This window comes from Scaptodrosophila lebanonensis, unplaced genomic scaffold (assembly GCF_003285725.1).
Source record: "Scaptodrosophila lebanonensis strain 11010-0011.00,11010-0021.00 unplaced genomic scaffold, SlebRS2 tig00000122-arrow-arrow-pilon, whole genome shotgun sequence".
NCBI classification, from domain to species: Eukaryota; Metazoa; Arthropoda; class Insecta; order Diptera; family Drosophilidae; genus Scaptodrosophila; species Scaptodrosophila lebanonensis.
This window is the reverse complement of record NW_022060580.1, coordinates 2,057,251-2,082,158: the sequence shown is the minus strand read 5'-3', so window position 1 is coordinate 2,082,158 and position 24,908 is coordinate 2,057,251. Positions and strand designations below refer to the sequence as shown.

The 24,908-nt window shown below is 40.7% G+C and overlaps 1 protein-coding gene across 2 annotated transcripts in view; it reads left to right on the top strand.

Annotated features, from left to right (window-relative positions):
• Positions 1–312: 312 nt before the first annotated feature.
• LOC115628654 (synaptosomal-associated protein 25) overlaps positions 313–24,908 on the top strand; it is a 183,891-nt gene continuing 159,295 nt past the window's right edge. Inside the window, exons 1-2 of one of the 2 annotated variants that reach the window (XM_030524822.1) lie at positions 313–458; positions 16,999–17,095. In XM_030524822.1, coding sequence (XP_030380682.1) covers positions 17,000–17,095 — 96 coding nt within the window. In that variant the 5' untranslated portion in view covers positions 313–458; position 16,999. The remainder of the gene's footprint in view (positions 459–16,998; positions 17,096–24,908) is intronic. The other variant, XM_030524821.1, reaches the window with a different exon arrangement.

Here is a 24,908-nt window from a genome sequence, read left to right as displayed (position 1 = left end):
TGGCAATAATAAATAATTATTAAATATGTATACTTGTACATTTGTAAGCAAATACTTTGCCCAGCAAAGATAGGCAATACCTACATATGTGTACATACATATACATATGTAAAAACAAATAAATTGTGGCAAAGGTGGTAGCTTTGTTTGTTTACATCATCATGTATGTAAAGCTTTTAGTACACATTTGGTAACCTTTTAGTATCCTGCGCGCGCAGATGTCATATGTCATTTAAAAGCTTTCCAGAAAGCTTTCACAACACTAGAACGGCATGAAAGGTCCAGTATAGTTTTGGTGCCCCAAAATCTATCCCAAACTACTTTAACTTGTGTATTTAGACGTAAAGGAAAAATATAAATTTATAAATTTTAAAATATCAAGTTAGTAGTGACTTACTTACTATTTATTGGAAATCTCTCGTGTATAAAGTATAAATCGGAAATAAAGCACTTTGAAAGTAAGTAAGATAATAAATATTTGTAACGGCAGATAATGCAGAAATATACAGCAGTAATTTTCTTTAATTAAAAATTAAATAGCTGTTTTTATAATCTTGTGAAAAGGCGAAAAACAGTTGAAAATTGATTTTTCACAGTAAAATGGCAGTGCGCAGAATCAAAATATGTTAAAAAAAAAGTCAGGATTGTCACCCTGATCTCGAATTTTTCTAAAAATGTATTTATACTTTATGAAGTCGGCCACATATGTACCCTTTTACCCTTTGGGTACAGGGTATAAAGGGAAAATTCACATAAAACCATGTCAAGGAACCACGTCCAACCACTCAAAAGACAAAAAACAAATATATATATATATATATATGTATGGTTCCTTGACATGGTTTTATGTGAATACTTTATTTTTATACCCTGTACCCAAAGGATAAAAGGGTACAAGTACATATACATATGTGGCTGACTCCATAAAGTATAAATACATTTTTAGAAAAATTCGTTATCAGGGTGACAAGCCGAGTCATGTACATGTACAACTGTCTGTCCGTCCTTCTGTATGGAGGCCAGGATCTCAGAAAGTATAAGAGCTATAATAACCAAACTTGGTGTCCAGATTCTGCTTAGTCCGAGAAAGTACGAGTTTGTGATAGTCTGTACATGAAATTCACAAGAGTATAATAGGTTTGCGGGAGATGAAACATGTAACAGAAAGAACAGGCAGTAGGAGGCGTGGCAGACCCCACAAGGTAAACATATTCCTGATCAGCATGATAAGACGAGTCGATCTCGCTCTATCTGCCTTTCTGTCCGTCCGTATGAACACCTGGATCTCAGAGACTGTACGAGATAGAGGCACCAAATTTTGCACAAATATGTTTTATGTGTGTACGCTGTGCAAGTTTGCCTTAATTTTTTTATTTTCTCCTTCCACTTCCCCCCTATGGGGGTTTTCCCGATTTTCCATTCGTATAATCGCCTATATCTCAGAGACTATAAGACCTACGGACACAAAATTTTAGTCCCTGATGCCTTATGTAAACCCCTCCCCCCTCTCCCTCGCAAATAGCGATTTTCTCTAACTCTCGTAATTCTTGGAATTTCGAACTAAAATTTTGTAAATACCCCCAGTTAGTAATTATGTGTCCGTACGCCAAGCTTCATCATGATAGACCGATTTAACAAGAAGTTATAGCCATAAATATATTTTCTGCTGCAGCGCTGCTCATGCGCTGCCCGCGGCTGTTGTTAATGTAGCTGTTTGGTTGACTGCTAACATGTTTACACAGACACGAATAGACGCGCATAAACATACAAACACTCACATAGACACAATTGCTTTGTATATGTGCAATTATACCCCCTTTAATCAATTTTTTTTTTTTAATTCTCTTACTTTTTTAATTTCTATAATTATTCCAAACATATGTACAGAGTATTTCAAAGTTGGGACACCCGACTTTAGTTTTTTTACTTGTTAAATTTCAGTCAGTCTTCAGCCTTGATGGTTCCGGCGTGATTCGAACCAAAACCCAACTAACAAACAAATATTGTGGGATTCCTGCTAGCTAAGGATATGCTAGGCTTCGAATTAACGATTGAAATGGGAATAACAACTTGATTTGTCATGGTTTCTTAGCAGTTCTTTAGGACTTTTTTTGATACTAGGCACATCACAGTTTTATTACTTTTGTGTATTTACTGGGATTTCCCCGCTTAGGAGTGTCCGCAACATCGATATTTGTATAAAAATCGATCGTAACATCGAATTTGAAAACATCGAGTTAGAATCGAAAACAATCGCTTACGTTAAAATCGATACATTGATGCATATTTACATCACTACCAGAGAACTGCATGAGTGCCTATTTTTGTGACTCTAAGTATACTTACTGAAAAAGCGGTTGCGGTGTGATCGCCACCGCATACTATTTTGTCAATTCAGTGACATACTCAAAAGGCATTTTTGTATTGGTATGACTGGATCACTTTCGTACTCGATCATGGGTGTATGCGGTTTCTGCTTTACTTTTTCATCGCACATTCTTGTTGTCGTTTTCTGCAATCGTACTTATACTCATACGCGCACAATACAAATATTGCGTGCGCAAGAAACGATGAGAGAAGAGTTGACAAAATCAATGTGATGATTAGCAAAGCAAAGACCGGGTACTGCAAACACCGCATATGAAAATCGAAGCGAAGCAAAGACCAAGTACTGAAAACAACGCATGTGCATAACGGCGTTTTTTTATGTATGCTCATAATGCACTGTAAATTATTTTTTTCTGCATTCTGCTTCATATGGAAGGGTATAGTTAATTGCTGCATAAGCCTCATTAGTGTTGAATCGATCATAGATGATCGTATTCATAAGAGCAAAAAAATGAATTAAATAAATCCTTTTAATTTTGTACACATCTTTTTTTTACCTTGCCTTGTTTATGTTTGTATTCTTAGCGATATAGCCAAAACAAAATCGTAGCGGAATATGTACAGTGTACACACAAAAGAACATACATACATGTTCTACTACATACATATGTACATACGTGTAAACACATGTGCACTGAATATCCAAGGTCAACATCGCAAATTATACTTTCATAAGTACAAGTATTGCAGGCACCGCATCTGAATTGATGGTGCAGAGCGAACACTCAAAAAGACAGAGTAAAAAAATTGCCGAGTGCGAGAAAACCCAATACTCAATTGATCGCAAACATTTGGTGGTGGTTTTTACTCTCACAAGTTTCTTTGCAATCACCAACCGCATAAGTACAAAAATGAGTGAAGAGGATAGCGAAAAGTCTTGTTGTGATTGCATTGATCTAAGTATAAGAAGGCCATGAGTATAATCAACACCGCATCATTTTTTATGCGGTGTTTTGTGTGATCGTGAGTGAAATATTCTAAGTAGGTATGCGGTGTACTTATTGTTGCGGTGCACCGCTGCAGTTCTCTGATCACTACTACAAAAACATATGCCAGCATTGCAAATCTTTTTGCCAATTTTTTATACACTGTACCCAAAGGGTGATAGGGTTTACTAATTTTGTGCGAATGCAAGGATCTCAGAAATGAAGAGCTAGAATAACCAATAACTTGGTATCCAGATTCCCCTAAGCCCTAGGCAGATCAAGTTTATTTTTTTATTCTGATACACCCCGCCCCCTACTCCCCCACTATTTGTGTTTTTTTTTTTAGAACTACCGTAATTCTTGGCATTTTGAATTAAATTACATCCAGTTAGTGATTATAAGTCCGTATGCTAAGTTTCATAGTTTCATTGCGGTAGGTTAATTATGAAGAAAGTTATAGCCATACATATACTCTCTGCCGAAGCTCTGCCCGCAGCTGTTGTTGTTGCTGCTTTGATTTATTCTTGTACTGCATACACACACGATTCTGATGTAAATGTATGCTGTTGAAATTGTTTATTAATCTCTTCTCACTTTTGTATGTATGTATATATTGATTATTTGTATACCCCAAAGGGTAAAAGGCTATATTAGTTTTGTGCGAATGTATGTAACACACAGAAGGAGGCGTGGCAGATCCCACAATGTGTATATATTAATGAACAGGATGACAAGTCGAGTCGACTCGACTTTGTGTTTTTTTCTGATACATCCCCGACTCCCCCGCAATTCGTGTTTTTTCCATACCTCCCGTAATTTTTGGAATTGTGTACTCCAATTTCGCAAGTACCTCCAGTTCATGATTATGAGTCCGCCAAGTTTCATTACGATAGGTTAATCAAGGTGATAGTCAAAAATATTTTCTCTGCCGAAGCTCTGCCCGCAGCTGTTGTTGTTTTTTTTTTTTTAATTTTCCGTTTTTGTGGAAAGTACAGGCTATTTTACTGTTGAGCTTGCTCGTCTGTAGCGTTCTCTCTGGTTTTTATTTTATTTAATCAATTGTTATAATTTTTTAAAATTATATTTCTTCAATTTCCTTTTTTTGTGGAGGGTACACGGTATTTTACTGTCGGGCTTGCTCGACTGTAGCATTCTCTCTTGTGTCAAGATTTGTACACAACAAATTGTTTCTTGTCGTCCAATATTCATTTTTACGTCAATATGCCTGAGGCAAACTGCATATTCATGCCAGTTCTCGATGAGCCTTCCACTTTGTCTAACCTGCTAATACTTAAGCAAAGTTTTGCGGATCTAAATCTGATTTTGAAAATTAAAAAGGGATTGCTACACTTTCAGTTATCCCTAAGCAAATGGAAAAACTGTTAGCAACTCAGCTACAACACCTTTGCAGGTCTATAATTTTATAAAACGCCGTTCAATCTCGAATCTCCTCGAGTTTTCATCGTTTGTTATGAATGACTTTAAAAAGGCTTTCGACTCTGTCAATCATGAGCTATTGATCTGTATGTAGGGACTTTTGGGATTTCCCAAAAATCTTATTGTATTGTATAAAGCTGTTAAAGTAACTTCAGGGTAGTCATTTCGGTTCTTTACTGTTTAGTCTTTTTATAAACGATCTTCCGTCATCCTTAACCCACTCTCGTATCCCAATGTATGTCGATAACGTAAAACTTTGCTTGTCTTATAAAGATGCGTAGTTTCTGGAATATTTACAGTCTGATCTCAATGCTTCCAATTGTACTTTTCTCGGAATGTAAGTTAATGTAAGTTAATGACATTTCACCGATGCAATCCTCATTTCTTTTCATATCATTAAAATAACTTTCCTTTGGAACGAATTTACAATGTTAAAGACTTGAGCGTACTGTTTGATGCTAAAATTTATTTTTACGAACACATCTCCATTATTATTAACAAGCGGAGAAGCTAATGTTGGGTGTCCCGACTTTGAAATACTCTGCGGGTAGCGCTCGGCTATAACTTCCTTTATAACAAAACTATCATTATAGAACTTGGCATACGGACTCATTATCACTAACTGGCGGTATTTCAATGAAAAATTTCTAGAAATACGGGAGTTATGGAAAATCAGTGATTTCGGGGGAGAGGGGGGAGGGAGGAATATTCCAAAATCCACGTTTTCTACTTATTCATATAAGGCACTTGGGGCTTAAAGTTGATGTCCCTAAGTCTTATAGTCCCCGAGATATAGGTGATTATACGAATGGAAAGTCAGACCCCGAAACACCGTAGGGGCCACCACTTCCACCCTACGGGGGGAAATTGAAAAAATAAAGCAAACGTAAAGCGTACACACATAAGGCATCTTTGTGCAAAATTTGGTGTCTCTAGCTCTTATAGTCTCTGAGATCCAGGTGTTCAGACAGACAGACGGACGGACAGTCAGACAGGGAGATAGGGCTACACATTTTCTTAAATAAATTTCATTCGTTTTCTCCAGCAATCCAACTGTTCTTATTACCGCGGTCAAATTAAAATATCGATTGAGTATATATACTTAAATATGCTAATATTTATAGCATATATATTTTAGATTGCAAAAACGCTTGCAATTTTTACATTAAGTATGCTTGATTTGATCAAATTGACCGAGCTCTCATGGCAAAAGGGATGACTAAATGATTATAGTTTTTTCAGGGAAGCCGAAACGGATTGTGGTACATAAATGGTAGCTAATAGGTGCAAAAGACTCGACTTCACCGATAATAATTTTATGTATGAAAACATTACCTAATAAAATCCTACGGGTATTAAGTGATGGAAGATATAACAATTGTAGCCTATGAGAATACGGGGGTATAGGGTCTGTACATAAAATGTACAAGAGTATATTAGGGAGCTGAAACATGTAACTGGCAGAAGGAAGCGCGGCAGATCCCACCAAGTATATATATTCTTGATCAGCATGACAACTTCATCAACTTTAAGCCCCAGGTGCCTTATATGAATAAGTAATAAGAACAGTTGGGTTGCTGGAGAAAACGAATGAAATTTATTTAAGCGAAAGAAGTTTGTGGGTCGTGCTTCAATGCTATTTTACTTGTCAGAGTTGTTTTCAAATTATGTTTAGGCTTAGAACAATGCGAGCTTTTCTTACATTCTAACAGCGCGCCTTAACGATACAATGTTAACCTAAGCTTATACATAGTTCCTTCACTACACTGCTAAAAATTCATTGGTTTACAAATTAAGTTTACAATAAGTCTAATTACAAGCTAACAATTCAATCTTATGACTAACTCCTGCTTCAACATTCCGGCCCCGTTAAAGCGATAGGCTTTAACTTATTGGTAATACGGCCAGCTTATGCATTGGCCATTTCACAACTCCCGCTGCTGTGTGTACTTCTGCCACACGCGCATTACCGTCTTGCCCGACGGTTGTGCGAACCACGCGCCCTGTCAGCCACTTTTGAGATGGAAGATTGTCCTTGTGGATGAGAACGAGGGTGCCGACTTCCACGTTGGGCCCTCCTTTGGCCCACCGAGTTCGCTGCTGCAGACTGAGGACGTAGTTCCTGCACCAGCTGCGCCAAAACTTCAGCTTGAGCGCCGAAAGTTGCTGCCACCGTTTCAACAACCCGGAGCTGGTCCTGCTGCCAGCCCTTCCTGGCTCGGATTCGTGCGGCAGCGAATGTAGAGGCCGACCCATTTGCAGGTGGCCTGGAGTGAGGGCCTCGCCGTCGCTTGGACCGCTGCTGAGGGGGGCGATAGGCCTGGAGTTGAGTAGCGCCTCTACCTCGACCAGGTGGGTATTCAGCTCTGCCTGCGTCAGATGGGCGTTGCCGACTCCTCTTAGAAGGCGATTCTTGGCGGCCTTCACTGCTGTTTCCCACAGTCCTCCGAAGTGTGGTGCTCGCGGCGGAATGAACACACAGTCGATCTCTCGCTGTACGGCGTACGACACCATCCTGTCCTTCTGGTCTCCGAATGGTGCCTAAAGGTCCTTCAGAGCGTTACTTGCTCCCACGAAATTTGTCGCGTTGTCGCTGTATACGCGCTCCTAAAGACCCCGTCTGCCGATGAACCTTTTGAAATAATTTAAAAAGCAATCAGTTGACAGGTCTTCAACAGGTTCGAGGTGGACTGCCTTTGATGTAAAACACACAAATACATACTGCGACATAGGATTTTAAAGGGCCTCTTCCACAAATTCTGAGACTGACGTGGAAAGGACCAAAATAATCTACGCCACAAACCGCGAATGCGTGAGCAGGATTCACGCGATCGGCTCGCAAGTTGTCCATTATTTGACTCAGCAACTTTGGTTTGTAGCGGAAGCAATGCACGCAGTTTTTTACTGCCCTTGTGCATGCTTCTCGAGCATTGATAAGCCATATTTGTTGCCTAAGAAAGGCAACCATGACTTTGGCACCTGCATGATGATGGTATGATGATGGCATTATACTCGCACAAGTTGCAAGTTACCTCCGTTTTGCTCATACTGGTGCAAGAACGGATTCAGACGCTGATATTTTGGTTGAAGCAATTTGGACGCCTTTAAATTTTCAACCTCCTGGCGCGATTCTAATGATTGAACCGTTTCTATCAGTTTAAGGAAAGCCAATTTTAGCTCACTCGCAGTAAGCAAGCCTCTGCTTTTGCATTTGAGACAGAACCGATTCACGTATGCCACTATACGAACCAGCTTTCTGAAATCGGAGCACCTCTCAATTAAGGACTCAATTGGGCTTAAACATGTCTCATTGACAGTGTATGCCGACACACTTTTTTTGTCCTCAGACGACTTTAAATCTGGTGCCAACTCAAACTGATGTAAGTTTGGCCAATGGTCCGTAGGTTTCAATAAAAATTCGGGGCCGTTAAACCAAATGGACGATACCAACTCGTCAACATTAGTGCCTCTGGACACTAAATCGGCGGGGTTCCATTCGGTCGGTACATGGCGCCAAACTGTTCGACTTGTATTTATTTGTTTATCTGCAACCCTATTGGCGACAAATCTCGACGGCGAAGATGGATCTCGTTTAAGCCAGTACAATGTAACTTGCGAGTCTGACCAAAAATTAATGCTCTCTATTTCAAATTGGGACAACAAGGGCGACACTTGAACCCACAGCTTAGCAAGCAAGTGCGCAGCGCACAATTCAAGGCGTGGAATTGTCACTGTTTTTAGAGGAGCAACGCGAGACTTTGAAGTCAACAAAACAGAGACCACATTGTTGCCGTTGTCAGTCCGAATGTAGATGCAGCAGCCATAAGCGTGGCTGGATGCATCTGCGAAACCATGTATTTGGATAGTTCGACTTCCGGCGAGACCTACATATCTCGGTATAATAATTTGGTCGACCTTAAGCAGATTTGACTTGATAAAAAGTATCACGTTGTGGCTTCCATCTCATACCTAATGCCTTTACCGATTCCGACATATCGAACGGCAACGGCCCTTCGTCGCCACAAAGAAGTCAGCGTGACTTGATGCCCATTTGGCTAACTGGAAACCACCAGATTCCAATATTTCTGACATGTGTTTGCAGATGACTTTTAGGTCTGCCAAAGTGTCAGCTCCTGTGAGCATGTCATCGACGTAAAAGTCGTTTTTAATGACGTGAGCTCCAATTGGGTGCGAGCTGCTGCACCGATCACTCAGTTCGAAAAGGCATCGAATCGCCTGAAACGGCGCCGAAGCAGTTCCATAAGTGATCGTGTTCAAACGGTACGTTTTCAGATCTTCAGAGGTATTCTGTCGCCAGAGAACCAGCTGAAAGTTGCGATCTGATTCAGCCACTTCTACTTGCCGGTACATTTTTAAAATGTTGACACTTACTGCGTATCTATGTAGCCGAAAACTAATTAGAGTGGCATATAAGTCCCTCTGAATTGTAGCACCTACCATTAACGTATCGTTCAGCGACACTAGCGAAGAGGTATTGCTAGATGAGTCGAAAACTACGCGCAGCTTAGTGGTGCTACTTTCAGGCCTCAGAACGCACTGATGAGGAATATAGCAGTGTGGTTCTCGAGGAGTACCATAAAGCTTTGGCATGTGATCGAGATTCAAATATTCTTTCTTACGAACTTACGCCTTTTTGCTGTCTCAAAGGAATGTCCAAGCAAATTAGGGTTTCGTTTGAAGGGAAGTTTTACTTCGAAACGGCCAGAAGGTAGCCTGCGGACTGTTTGAACGAAGCTTTGCTCACAGGCTAACTGTTCAGCTGAGTAAAAGCCAACCTTCGATTTCTCTGGGACTTTCTCTAAATCCCAAAAACGTTCAACCAGCCAATCGACAGAACATTCATTTTCTTGGAGGGCAATATTACATATTGCTGACGCAGAAGGTGCCCTTTGGGTGCATTTTCCAGACACAATCCAACCTAAAAGCGTCTTTTGTACAATTGGAAGTGTGGGACCGAGTTTTATTTGGCCAGTGCACAGAAGCTCAAAATATTTTTCGGCTCCCAGCAGCAGGTCTATTTTAGCTGGTCTGAAAAACTCAGGATCAGCCAGTTCGACATTTGGTGGTACCTGCCACTGGTCGAGACGCACGGCATCGCTGGCTGACAAGCAGATATTGAACTCAGTACCCAAAAATCTGCCACGAAACTGTATGCCGTGGTGCGTGACTGAACACAAGTGTTGACTCTATGCCGAACCGAAGTGTTCGACTGGCCAACTGTTAAAATATTTAGCGCACCATTTTCTCGGCGTAGGCGTAAGCGTTGAGCCAGCGACTCCGACATGAAGTTGTCTTGGGATCCAGAGTCCAACAATGCCCTAGCAACCTGAAACTGGCCAGTTCTGTCCTTAACTTTTACAAGTGCTGTAGCAAGGATTTATGCAATTTATACACAACTTTTGCGCTTTGATGAAAGTTAAACGCTCTGCAACACGAATTGCTGCGAAAGGTTGACAATCAGCTATGTCGTGGTCTGCTGAGTTGCAGTAGTTGCACTTGCGCGCAGATCTTGTTTCAGTTTTTGCACAAGAGAATGCCGATTGGGCTTGGCCCTTGCCTAATTCTGGCTTTGGCTTGCCTTGGCTCTTAGTTGCTTCTTCTGCACATAAATACTGATAGCGCCTATTCAGTTGTGCCGCGCAATCAGCCAAAGATGGCAGCTTATTATAATCGATTTTTACCCGCGGCAGATTCTCATCACAAGTGGCGCTCGAGCAGGGACAAAGACAGACAAATATATAAAAGATTACAGCAGCAGATGATACAATCGAGCTGGGTGTGTGTACTGTGGAAAAATGAGTTTAGCGAATTAGTGCGCTTGTGACCGGCAACGGGCGGCAGAGGTAGAACAGAACATATGCGTAATTTGAAGGCGCTAAATGCAAACGGCAGCGACGCCGACGAATACAGCAGCAGCGACGAAACGACGACGCGTTAGCAGCCGCAACAGCAGTCACGACAGTAGCCCCAGCAGCGGTAGCAGTGGAAAACAGAGGATGGTGACGCGCCAGCAGCAACAGCAAACCAGCAGCAACAGCGTTGACAGAAGCAGCCGCAGAAACGTAAACGACAGCAGCGGTGGCGGCGTCAACAACAGCGGCACCAGTGCAGCAGCGGCTGCGGCAACTTCGATAAAGGCAGTAGTGGCGATGCCAGCAGCAATAACTACCGGTGGTGACAACAGCGGAAGCAACACTGTCTGCAGCGGCAACCATGGCAGCCAGCACAGCCCGGGCGGTCGTACGTCGTTGTTGACAAAGAGGGCCTCCCTAGCTGAAATTAATACCCATGTGTGCCGGCAGATATAATCACACCAAATAATACCTCAACGGCACCGATGAGAGACCCGCTGCACGGGTCACAGCCGACACAGCTTGAGATGCACACCGACTTCCAAATGGCCAAAGCAACCAAAGCGTACTGCAGGTGGTCCATTCAGGCTGCTGCTAGGTGAAATAGCCAGTCATATTCAGCGCGAGATAGGCACGATGTCCTGAAATTACCAGGAATATTCCACTCACCGGAATTGAAATGTAAACACGCGTGTAGGATATAACGAGTTGCCAGAGCGACGGACTGTCATCGATAACGAGCTACGAGATGGCAGCGCCAGCAGCTGGCTCTTTAGGCATAGGTAGCGTCGACGGGCTGCAAAACATGGAAGGTGGCAGAGCAAGATGCGCAAGGCGCAAATCGCCTACGATTGTCATCGAGGAACAGTCGCATTCGGGCGAAAGGTGCACCGGCACCGTCCCAGACGCCGAGGATGCCACGGAGGGTGCCGACAGCGTGCGAAACGGCAGCAGGCGCAGCAGCAGCAGCGGGACCCACAGCAGAATGCTGAGCGTCGTAGGGAGGAGCAGCTAGAAAGGCAGCGAATGGAGGTGCAGCTGAATTTCGAACTGTGCCTGCAGAAGCTGTGGGCTCGGGAAAACGCTCGACCATTGAAAGTAGCGCCGCTGCGGCTCCCCTGGTCGGTATATTTGGTTTGGGACAAGGGTCCCGGTGGCGTGGCAATCGAGGAGCCGATGGTGGCCTTAGAAAGCCCATAAGCCCACGGGTCCCATCGGCTGGGCGCTGCTCACGGAAGCGGAGGCGCGTTTCTTGTGGCGAACGGCGTGCGAGGGGAGGATCCCGAAGGTCCCCTACAGCACCTGGCAATCCCAGCACTAAGGAGGCGGACGTGTAACGACGCCCAGGCAGGCTGCTGCGACAGGCAGGGCGTCGTTACGAGCGAGACAAGGGTAGTTATAAGTTCAGTTAGTAAGTTAAGTATATACTTGTAAGTTGAATTCTGTAGTAGTGTAAGTAAGAAGCGTGGCCAGGAGTTGTAGGGTAGATTTAGTTTTACGGCAGCGGAGGAGAGTTCGCACTGGAGCGACAGCGGTCTTTTTTATTTGAAATAAAACACCAAGTTCACATTGTCTGAATTGAAATAAAGATATATTTTATTTTGCAATCGCACGGCAGCGTTTATGTAACGACACTTTGGAGTGCACAACAAACAAATTTTCAGCACATTTTCGGGATGCATACCCGCGGCAGAGTCTCATCACAGCCCTTAGCGTCCCTGATAGTGGAACCCCACAGAGAGTTCCGGGCTTTAAAGTCACCAACATACATAGTCTATTCAAATTTTTATGGAAAATATTCACTTATTCACAAATGTACACTTCGTCGCTTTCAAAGTAATCCTCCTCAGATATTATGCACTTATACCAGAGCATAACCGCAATCCTCGAAGCATTTCGGTATGGCCATCAGATCGTTCTTCGATTATGGCCTTATCTCATCAATTCCATATTTTGGTCTGTTCAGTTGTGGAAGTGTAGAAAAAAGTCAGAGGGAGCTACATCTGGTGTAAACAGTGCTTGAGGCATGATTACGGTGTTATTTTTGTTGATTTTATACTCTGTACATACTATATATATTCTTCATCAGCATGGCGAGACTAATCGACCGTCCGTCCGTATGAACACCTGGATTTCAGAGACTATTAGAGGTAGAGATTTCAAACTTTGTACAAAGATGCGTTATGTTTTTTGTTGTTTTATTTTTTTGATTCCCCCCCCCCCCCCCCACTTCCCGTCTATGGGCGTTTTCCCGATTTCCCATTCGTATTATCGCCTATATCTCGGAGATTATGAGACCTAGGGACACCAACTTTTAATCCCAGATGCCTTATGTGAATACGCAGAAAATGTGTACTTTGGAATTTCCCTCTCTCCCCCCTCTCCCACGCAAATCGTAACTCCCCTAATTCTTGGAATTTCGAACTCAAACTTGGCAAATACCTCCATTTAGTTATTATAGGTCGAAATGCCAAGTTTCATCATGATATGCCGATTTAACAGGAAGTTATAGCCATAGTACATAAGACCAAGTAGTGCCCGCAGCTGTTGTTGTTGTTACTGCTTTGCTCAGGCACACGAGACATACACAGACACACACAAATACACACATACACGCATAATTATTCTACACATATGTACAGAGCATTTCAAAGTCGGGATACCCGACTTTAGCTTCTCTACTTGTTTTTTGTCTACTTGAGTCATGGAAATAGGAGGTCTTTTGCATACTTCAAACTGTGGTCTATTCATATAATTGACCATTCTTGATCTGATGTTTGGTCAACAACCGTAGGATCTGGCCTTGGTTGTGGCTTGGCACCCATTGGACGAGATGGAGCGGTCTGTTGCGGTTTTTGATGTTGGAAATTTAACCACGGAGCGTCAGACATATTGTGCTCGAAACGTGCAAAGTTTGGTTGTGTGAGATTGAGTGGGTTGGTTGTCCAAAACCTGAATAATTATTGTTCAGATTCATATTAGTCGGGTATTGTGGTATAGTCGGTGGTAGCGTTCTTCGCGGTGGAACTGGAGGAGGTTGTCGGTAGTTAAGGTTATAGTTTAGTAGTGTTGTGCGTGGTGCTGGTACCGGTTTTTGTTCGGGAATCCTGAAGTTTGAATTTTGACTGTTATTATTAGCGTAGGCCGTTCGATATTTTTGGTTTTCTAATTGTAGACACAAGTAATGCCGATGGGAGGTCGTCAGGTTCTTTGATTCCAAGTAACCGAGGTAGGTCTCCTCCTAAACCCCTTATGAATGTATCTAATGCTTTGTCCCTGTATGACTTGGTCATGACTATCTCTGCTTCCGTTCCCAGATTCATAGAGCCGATTTTGTTCAATATCAGTGACAAGTACTTGTAGACAACTTGGTAGAAGTCTTCCACATTTTGGTGAGCACCAATGTCGTCATTTGATATTCTAATGTACTGATATCGCGTTTATCCGCGAAGTGTAGAGAGAGGCATCTCGATATGGAATCCCAATTCAAGGGCACATTGTACGAATACAGAACTTCGTATGCATACCCTGTAATCTTGACACGAATTGTGTGTAAAGTAGCAAAATTTTTAGGGGTGCCTTTCCTAGCGTCCTCGGAGTATATTTCTAGAACTCTTTCTGCGCCTTTTCTCCAAGAATTAAATCCTACTGGATCGCCAGAAATTTTTTTTATATACTTAGCGATATCTGGTACTCTGTCTAAAACTTCAAAGTCTCTTTGGAAGTTCGGATTTATGGTTTGTGTCTTGGTGCACGCGAAATCTACTGGCATAGGATTTAGACTTTCCAAAAGCACGGGCAATTGCTGATTTAACACTTCTCCTATCTAACTCCTTATCAACTGTTGAGTCGTTTCGTCCATGTTTCCGTTTCTAGTCGCTGTCGAACTTGTGTTCAGTACTGGGGGTCTAATTAGATTATTCTGATTTGCCATTTACTAAAAACTGTCAAAAAAAATGTGTTGAACAAAATAACAATATTATTGAAAAGGAATTGGAAATTATTGAAAAGGAATTGGAAAATATTGAAAAGGAATTGGAAATTATTGAAAAGGAATTGGGAATTTGTTGCGTCTCAAATGAGCAGAATAATGCTTACAGTTTTTATAAAAGGAATTTATCAGCAAATGTTAAACAAAATGTGTTGAAAAAATGCTTGTATGTATTGGCGTTCTAAATTTTGTATTATGTTTTTTTATTATTATTATACTCTGTACATAAAATGTACAAGAGTATATTAGCTTTGCGGGAGCTGAAAATGTAACAGGCAGAAGGAGGCGTGGCAGACCCCACAAAGTATATATATTCTTGATCAGCATGACGATACGAGTCGATCTAGTCCTGTCTGTCCGTCTGTCCGTATGGATCTCAGAGACTATAAGAGGTAGAGACACCAAACTTTGCACAAAGATGCGTTATGTGTGTACGCTATGCAAGTTTGTTTTATTTTTTTTATTTCCCACCCTATGTGGGTTTTCCCGATTTTCCATTCGTACATTCGCCTATATCTCGGAGACTATAAGACCTACGGACACCAAATTTTAGTCCCAGATGCCTTATGTGAATACGCAGAAAATGTGTATTTTGGAATTTCCCTCCCTCTCCATCTCCCGAGCAAATCGCGATTTTTTCTAACTCCCGTAATTCTTGGAATTTCGAACTAAAATTTTGCAAATACCTCCAGTTAGCAATTATGTGTCCGTGTGCCAAGTTTCATCATGATAGACCGGTGGCTATAACAAGATGTTATAGCCATAAATATATATGCTGCTGCAGCGCTGCCCGCGGCTGTTGTTGATGCTGGTGCTTTGGTTGACTGCGAACATGCTTACACAGACACGAATTCGTATATTCGCAAATATATATATATATTTACATACGTACACTCACATAGACGCAATTGCTTTGTATATGTGCAATTATACACCCTTTACGAGAGTTCGAATGCCAAAAGAGGTAAAATCGATCAAATTTTTTATTTTAATTGTCTTATTTTTTTAATTTCTTTAATTATTCTAAACATATGTACAGAGCATTTCAAAGTCGGGAGACCCGACTTTAGCTATTTTACTTGTCTTGCTTTGTTTATTAGCAGCACTGGTCACTGAAGAGTTCGATGCGGTATTAGATAGTTTTCGTCCGAGATATAGATCAAGAATATATACTTTGTGGGGTCTGCCACGCCTCCTTTTGTCTGTTTCATACATTCGCACAAAACTAATATACCCTTTTACCCTTTGGGTACAGCGTATAAGAACACAAAAAATGATTGCTGAAACTAAAGTCGGGTGCCCCGACGCACAGTCAAACCTTTGGCTTTCTTCGTTGCATAAATCCTATCCTATGTAGGTTCTCCTAAGACCGAGAAAGGGCAAGTTTGTTCATTTTTTTTCCGATGCACCCTCAATCCCCCTCTTGGAAATTCGAACTAAAATTTGGTAGTCACATCCAGTTGGAGATTATGTGCTTGTATATTAAGTTTCATTATGATAGATCAATTAGAAAGAAAGTTATAGCCATAAATATTGTTGTTGATGATGTTTTTGACATAATTCTGTACTTCACACACATGTTTCCACTTATGTATGTATGTATTAAAAAATTTTATTTAATTAATTTAAAGTTCCCATTTTTTAAATAATTTTTGGGAGTGTATTCAGGGTATTATTATCTGTACATGAAATGTGTAAGAGTAAATTGGGTTTGAGGCGGAAGGAGGCATTACCGACCCCACAAAGTATATAAATTCCTGATCAGCATAACAAGACGAGTTGATCTATACCTGTGCGTATATCCGTCCGTATGAACACCTGGATCTCAGAGACTATAAGAGCTAGAGACGCCACATTTTGCACAACGATGCCATAATTGAACGCTGTTACGTTGTGACTTGAGTGTTTTTAAATTTCTTGTGCTTCGTCCTCTTTAATATACCCGTATACGATGTGTTGGTTGGATGTTTTTTTTTTGTAACGATTGTCTGTATAGTGTTGCCAAGAATTTTGAACTATGGCCCAATCTGCAAGCCGATTCACAACATAATAACACAAAAAGAAATGTTGTTCCGTACGATATTTTTTATTTTTTTGGAGCGATTTGTGAACCTATGGTGTTTTGGTTTAATTTAGATTGGAGAATAAAGCGCTTATAAAAATTGTATTAACCTCAATGTTGGTTACCATATTATAAGCCATGATATATATGTACAGTAAAGGTGTTATATACATACATATATGTATATGTATTAATATATGTTACATTCGAGTAGATAAGATACCAAGCCTGTTTTCTGTTAAAAGTTCGATTATGTGAAATTAAGAAATTGAAGATCATCATCACAAAATTTGAAAGTAACTGTATTCGTATATTTTTTAGAATGCCGTCTGATCCTGCCGAAGAAACATCCGGGCCACAAGTGCCCAAGACGGAGTTGGAGGAGCTGCAGATTGCCGCTCAAGGTGTAGCTGATGAGGTAAGCTAATTTTTTATTTTTTATTACTGTTATATACATACGTTCATGTTCGTTATTTTGCAAAATCGGAAATGCGTCACTTTGTGATCGTAAATTTCAATATGACAAAGCGCGCATGCCGTTTTTGGTTCCATTTGAGAATGAACAGAATCTATATACACTGCCGCTCAACTGAATAGGTTCAAAGAATGCTGCTTAAATTTCGTGATTTTTCGTAATTTTATGTTGTGAACCTTTATTTGTTTATATTTAATAAAGCATAAAAAAAGTAACGGGATTTTGCAAACGGTAGTTCAGAATTTTGCTTTCGTCTTATATATGCTAAAAACGCCGCAAATTTTTGTCTCATCAGAATAGGTTCAACTACTTCACTTTTACTTTGTGATCGACTGACCGCGTGAAGTAAATGGTGCCAACTTTTTTTCTATTTTAAATTAGAAGTATTTACCGTTGTTTTTTATAGAATGGGTCGCGGAAAACAATTGATTGAATTTAAAAAAGGTCAAATAAAAGGTTATCTCAATTCCGGCCTAAATCAGCGCCAAATTGCATTAAAACTCGGAAGAAGTGAAAATGTTGTTGGTGATTTTGTACGCAATAAAATAAATTACGGGGAAAATGTGAAAGGAGGGTCTCCGCATGCGACAACTCCAGCTGAACTCCTTAGAACTGCTTCTAATTACCAAGGTTCTGCGGCCAAAAACAGGGAAGATTGCGGTGTTAGTGCAAGTTTAGTAACGATAAAATGCGTTATTCGGAATGCCACATATTTGAAGAGTTTAAAAACAAAAAGAAAACCACCTCTCAATGACACACGTAAGCAATGGCAGAATGTAGTTTTTTCCGGCGGCGTAATGGTGGGTGGAGAAATTATGTACTATGGGACAAGAGAGCTTCAGTTCTTGTCGACAAAAAACAAAGCCAATGGGTACAAAAATGTGATACAAAAGGCATTCCCACATTTTTCAAATGTTTTTGGATCGATTCCATGGTTGTATCAACAAGACAACGAAAGGTTTATACCGCAAGAGTCATAAAACAGTGGATCAAGGACAACAATTTTAAGATGCTTGAGTGGCCGCTATACTCACCTGACCTAAACATTATCGAAAACGTTTGGGAATTGTTTTCCCGAAAAGCATACGAGGGCGGGAGACAATTTACCGACACTGAGAACCTTGTTGACGCCATAAAGAAATCCTGGGTTACTATATCGATTAGTCCTAGAAAATTGTTATAAGTCCTTAAAACGTCGAATCTTTGAAATTATAGAAAATAAAGGTGGAAGTATTAAATACTAATTCACTTGTAATTAGTATATTTTTATGATTAAAATGTCATTAAAAAACCCTTTTTTACTTGTTTTATTAGATTTTATGTTACTGAATTATATTGATCTAAAAAATTAGTGCGAATCGGCAGGACGATTCTGGTCCTGACGAGTTAAGCTAAAGGACGTTTGTTGTCTCTCTGTTGATCAGGGCGGGATCCCAGTGGTCCGTTTAATGAAAGGCACTTGTCGCCCTGATGCTTCAGTGGACCCTTGTGGTCCAGTAGGTGCCAGTAACACCGGTTGTCCTGGTTGTGCTTGAGTGAAACGACGCAGGACATTTGATTTAGTTTTCGTACTTAATAGCGAGCTGCACCAGAATCCTGAACCGGATGGTGAGTGCTTGCAGTGACCAAGGATGCCGGCTGGCAATCCTTGGGAGCATGAAGTTCAACGTGGGAGTTGGCGTGATAAAGATCAGCGGTTCCCGCATTGACCCAAAGTAACAGACCGTTCGTTGGTAATTTGCATACTGATTTTATTCTTACAAATCATGGCTTATATAGCCATGCTCAAAGCTAGCTTATGACTATCTACATTTAATGTTTCATGGCTTATATAGCCATGCTTAAAACTAGCTTATGACTATTTACATTTACTATTTCTATGTGTTGGCGGTTTCACAATAATGATGCCCAAGCATGTATTATAAGCTTAAGTATGCTGGTGTCAGCTCAATTTGGCTCATAAACTTATATGTGCAGTGCTTGTTGGTCTTATGCTGGTGTAGCAGAATAATATGTGTCTTATTCTTGCTTATGTTGGCTCGCCAGTGTCAATGCACCTGTAATTCGTGTGCGCGTACAGACTATGGTGCCAATATTATCTACGCTAAAACAATGGGTGTATAGGCTTATGTGTACTTATATGTATGTTATGTGTTGCCAAGCTATTTTATTGAATGTCTGTTTACGTCGCGTCGCCACATCATCAAGATCGACGATTTGCTTCACAAGATATAACTTTTGAGAATCGTTGAAACTATTCAGTTGAGCGGAAGTGTATAATAACAAGTAGAGAAGCTAAAGTTGGGTGTCCCGACTTTGAAATACTCTCTGTACATATGTGTAGAATAATTATGCGTGTATGTGTGTGTATGTCTCGTGTGCCTGTGCAAAGCAGTAACAACAGCTGCGGGCACTGTTTGGTCATACATTCATATATATTTATAACTTCCTGTAAAATCGGCCTATCATGATGAAACTTAGCATACAGACTCATAATCACTAACTGGGGTAATTTTTGAATTTCAATGAAAAATTCCAAGAAACACGGGAATTATGGAAAATCACTAATTGCGAGGGAAAGGGGGAAGTAAATTCAAAAATACAAATTTTCTGCGTATTGACATAAGGCATCTGGGACTAAAGTTTGGTGTCCCTAGCTTTTATAATGTCCGATATTTGGGCGATTATACGAATGGGAAATCGGGAAAACCCACATAGGGGGAAGTGGGGGAAAATCAAAAAAATAAAACAAGCTTACTCAGCGTACACACATAAGGCATCTTTGTGCAAAATTTGGTGTCTCTAGCTGTTATAGTCTCTGAGATCCAGGTGTTCATACGGACGGACAGATAGACGGGCAGACAGACGTGGCTATATCAACTCGTCTTGTCACGCTGATCAAGAATATATATACTTTGTAGGGTCTGCCACGCCTCCTTCTGCCTTTCATGTACAGAGTATAATAAAACAGTTTGTCCGGACTGACTGACTGATTGGCAATCAACGCACAGCCCAAACGGTAAGAGCTAGGAATCTGAAATTTGTGGAAAATTCGAGCGCCAATGGGGGAAACGGGCTCCAAACATTACATGAAAAATCTCTATTTTTAATTCGATTGGCCTCAATCTTGGTTTTTGTATTCTTTGAAAGAATTCAGAAAACACTGCATACTTGGTTTTTCACCATTTTTCCTGGGCATGAAATATAGGGGTTGTCCCGTGGAAAAATTGAAACACAAGCAACACAGCCCAAACGATACGAACTAGGAAGCTAAAATTTGGAGACAAGTTGTCTTTTGTGGTGAAGGTGAATTTGAGCTCCAAGGGGAGTGGAGTAGAGCTCCAAAGTTTGTTTGAAAAATCCGCATTCTTCCACCAACCAACTTCAAATTTTGTTTTTATAATCTATAAAAAAACGGAAAAAACTGCATACTCGGTTTTTCGAAATTTGTGTGGGGGCTTGAATTATTATGGTTTTAATATTTATTCACTCTTTCAAATGAAAAGTTTGTGTTATAAATTTCTGTCCGATTTAGTATTTGTGTAAGCGATTCAATTTAACGGACCGACCCAATAAGATGCCTGATGCCATCGGCGAATAGAATCCAGTGGCCGATACTCAAAGCGATAACTGATGTGCTGCATCGATGTCAGTTAGTTGGTTAGAATATCGCTTGGGTACCGGTACAACGCTCTTGTTTAATAACTTTAACTCACATTATGAAATACATTACTCTGTTTACATTAAATACTCAAATAAACTATAGTAAATACTGTGTTGTCATCTAAACGCCGCCATCCGTATTTTCAATATTCGGCCTATCCTTAGTTTCAGAAGTGGGATGAACAACAAGTTGATTTATGTAGAGACCAATAAACCCGATCAATATTAATTCCGAGTACGTCAATGTGAATGCAAAAAAAACAAACGGATAAATAAATGACCGCGTTTATTGTATACGAAGGTTGACGAAATTCCTTCCACGGCGCTGTTTCCCCATAACGGTAAAAAGAACGGCCGAACACGAGTATATGTGTACTTACACGCCACCTGGACACATATCATACAACGAATTCAATACGCATACGTATACATAAAGCGCTTACCTTGTATATGTTGTGAGGATCAGCAAACGCAGCACGATTCGTGACTTACCGGGGAACTATAAAACTACGCATGCATAACGCAAGGTAAATGATACTAAACACGAAACAACAATTAAACGAGAGGAAACTAAACCTAAATTTGAGAACGCTGCTAGTTCGAAAATTCCAAAATCACCTGTGAATTGGGTTATATTGAGCACAAATGTCCGTTACCTTAAAAGTGCAAACGTTGCGCTACCTGAAGTAAATCTGTGCCAGATAAGCACCACGAATCACGATCATTTATTTACAAAGTCTATCATTGTCCAGTCTCTTCCGTTTACTGCTTTCATCGATACTGGCAGCCAATGTAGTCTTGTCAAAAACTCAGCTGCAAAAAGAATAAACGAAAATCGTCATAAATGCTGTATGCAAATTAAAGGTATTTATGGTAGCACCCGTATTTTGATCGAAGCTCTGATCGTAAGCCTGGAAACCATTGAAGCTCAGATTTATATTGTAGAGGACGATTTTATACAGCATGATCTCTTAATTGCCCAAGATGTCCTTGTCAACTCGAAAATCTTTTCAGATTTTAAAATCGACAATCTCAATTTTAAAACCAAGAAGCTAGAAGGAAAAGATAAATTCAAAAAGCTGCTGTCTAACCTAAGCAACCGGCACGAAAAAATTAAGATGTGAACGTTATTCAAGCCGAATGCTAATGTATTCTCAACTCGCCTTGAGGGTATTGAAAAAAAAAAAAATATTGTCACAGCAAGCATTGAAGTCGAGAATAATCGCATTGTATCGTGCCATATACCAGAGCCGAAGCGAAAAGTTGTCAACAAGATGGTGGATGAACAACTGAGCCGAGAAATAATCAAAAATATACATCAGAATATGCAAGCCCTGTGTTTCTGATTAAAAAGAAAAATGGAGGTGATCGTCTTTGTGTCGATTATCGACACCTAAACAAATAAATCACGAAGGAAAATTTCCCCGTTCCTAATATCGAAGAACGCTTGCAAGATGCCGGTAGATTCAAGTACTTCTCCTCGCTCGATTTAAACAGTGGATACTACCAAATTGAAGTTTCACCTGAAAGTCATAAGATTACTGCTTTCATTACAACTGATGGGTCAAAACGAATGCCATCGCCAATTTTCCGCAGCCGAATGTTACCGAAATCCAAAGATTCCTTGGTCTCAGTCGATATTTTCTCAAGATTGACCCTGGATATGCTATAATTTCAGAGTCATTGCGTATACTTTTACGTAAAAATGAGGAATTTCAATGGAAAGAGGCTCAACGCGAAAATTGAGGCAAAAACTTGTATCCAAACCGATCTTAGTATCATATCGTCCCGAAGCGGATCATGAGCTTCACACAGATGCGATTTCCAGTGGCCTTGCCGGAATATTGCTGCATACGAAGAAACTGAATTAAAACCAATTGCTTATTTCAGTCAATCTACCACCAATGATGAACGAAAGTTTCATAGCTATGAACTTGAAGCCCTAGCAGAGAGATTCAAGTATTACATATACGGCAAGAAAAGTAAAGTCATCACCGATTGCAATGCGTTGCGGACTACGATGCAGAAACGTGAGCTTCTTCGAAGAGTGACTCGTTGGTGGCTACGCATCCAAGATTACGATATCGAAGTTGTACACCGAGCTGGTTCGCGATTGGAATACGTCGATGCGCTAAGCATATGAACTCGCCTGCGAAATGGATACGGCTGATTTGGAAATCTCTAAAACGATCATTGAGGAAGCAGACTGGCTATTCGCAATTCAGCTGCAGGATAAAGATATCCAACGCGTGGTGAATGATTTGCAAGGTAAGAAGGAAACCGAGAATGCTGATTATGCCATCGAACGTGGTCGACTATGCATTAAAATCAAAGGAAAATATCTTTGGGTTGTGGCCAAGCAGCTAAGATTCCACATTCTAAATAAGTGTCGCGACAAAGCTGGGCATATGGCTGTGGATAAAACGATTCAACGGATTGGAAATTTCTTTTGGTTTCCGCATGAACAATTATGGTTATACCTCCAATAAATAATGAATGCAGGCGTTTACTTAATTAATAGGCTTTTTTTTTATTTTTTTTTTTTTGGGTTTTAGTTACCACGATGCCCTTGGGTATTGTGGAATTATTTGGCCGCCCACTTATTGGTGAAGTGGAAATTGCCACACTAGATAAATGTAGGATGTTGTTTGAAATTACAGTTTGACTTTTATGTCATTTATGAAGTTTACTATTGAGTTATATTCTTGAACCGACTCATGCTTAAAGAAAGAGTGCAGATTGTTATATTTGGTTAGCGATGGGACGCGTTGTCGATTTGTATTATGTTTTGGACATTAAAATATGATGTGTGATGCGCTATCGGGAACGCCGCAGCTGTTACATTTGTTATCGTCGATAACATGCATTTTTGAAAGAGTGACTTTATCGAATGTGTATCCACTAAGCAGTCTGTTAATTAGTTTTATATTGTTTGCGTTAAAATTGCAGCTCTTATTTTGGAACCACGGTTTTCCAAGCGTGGTCGGAAAAAGAGCGCAGTATCCTCTGTTTTTCTCTGCCACGAATCTGGCGTACTCTAGTTCCCATTCGTCATGTATTAGACTGTACATGGTATCCTTTAAGCTCCATTTTAGCACCATGAAGGTGCCGTCTGTTGTTGCTCTTTTGGCTGCCGTGTCCACCGCGGTGTTTTGGGGAATACCCACATGTCCCGGTATGAAATGTAACTCTAGAGCTAAAACACTGGAACAGTTATTAATTTTTTTTTTTATGTTGTTTGCTAAGGAATTGTTATGAGAATGATTAATTAGTATTTGCACGCTGCCTCGGCTGTCCGTTAAAATTGCCACATGGGAAATTCTCAACCAGATGGCATGATCAACCGCCTTTTCAATTGCAATAAGCTCTGAGGAGAGAGACGAGAGGATTTTGTTTGTGTAGAAACTATCTACAAACCCTGATTCTTCCTGCAAAAAAGCAGAGCTTGAGTGGCTGGAGGTGACCGATCCGATATAGCTTAAAGCCTCTGCTTCTCAGACTGGAGGCTTTCTCATTAAAAATCAGGCGCATGGTTGATTTATCCATGGACTGCTTGTTTCTTGCTGAGCCCTTCAAAAAATCCGTGTCTCCTTTCATTTTTGCGCATTTGAGAGGTATTAGAGGAATCTCTTCAATGTGGTCTAGTATGTTGGCAAACCTCCTGTAAACCCTTGCATAACTAGTGTTTATTGTGCTGGTGGATGACAGCAAATCGCAGACTGGCAAATTGAAAGCAAATGCTTTTGCCAATTCTTTGGCTGTGAGGAATAAAATCCTGAAATCCGGTGGCATCTCTGCTGCCATGTGGTAGATGATTTTAGTATGACTTTTGACCTTAGCTAGGGCTGTCTTGGATAGGTTGCTAGAAGAGGAGCACGCGTATTCCAGCTTGCTCCTGACGAATGCTTTGTGCAACAAGATTCCTTGCCTAGGACTGACACCGTATTGACAGCCTCTAAAGAGCCTGATGAAAGCACATGATTTATTGGCCTCTGAGATAGCCTGACTAATATGGGTGCAGGCCGAGTTATTTGCTGTTATGTTCCTGCCTAAGTAGCTGATTTGTGCTACTTCCTTAATGTGGAAACCTTGG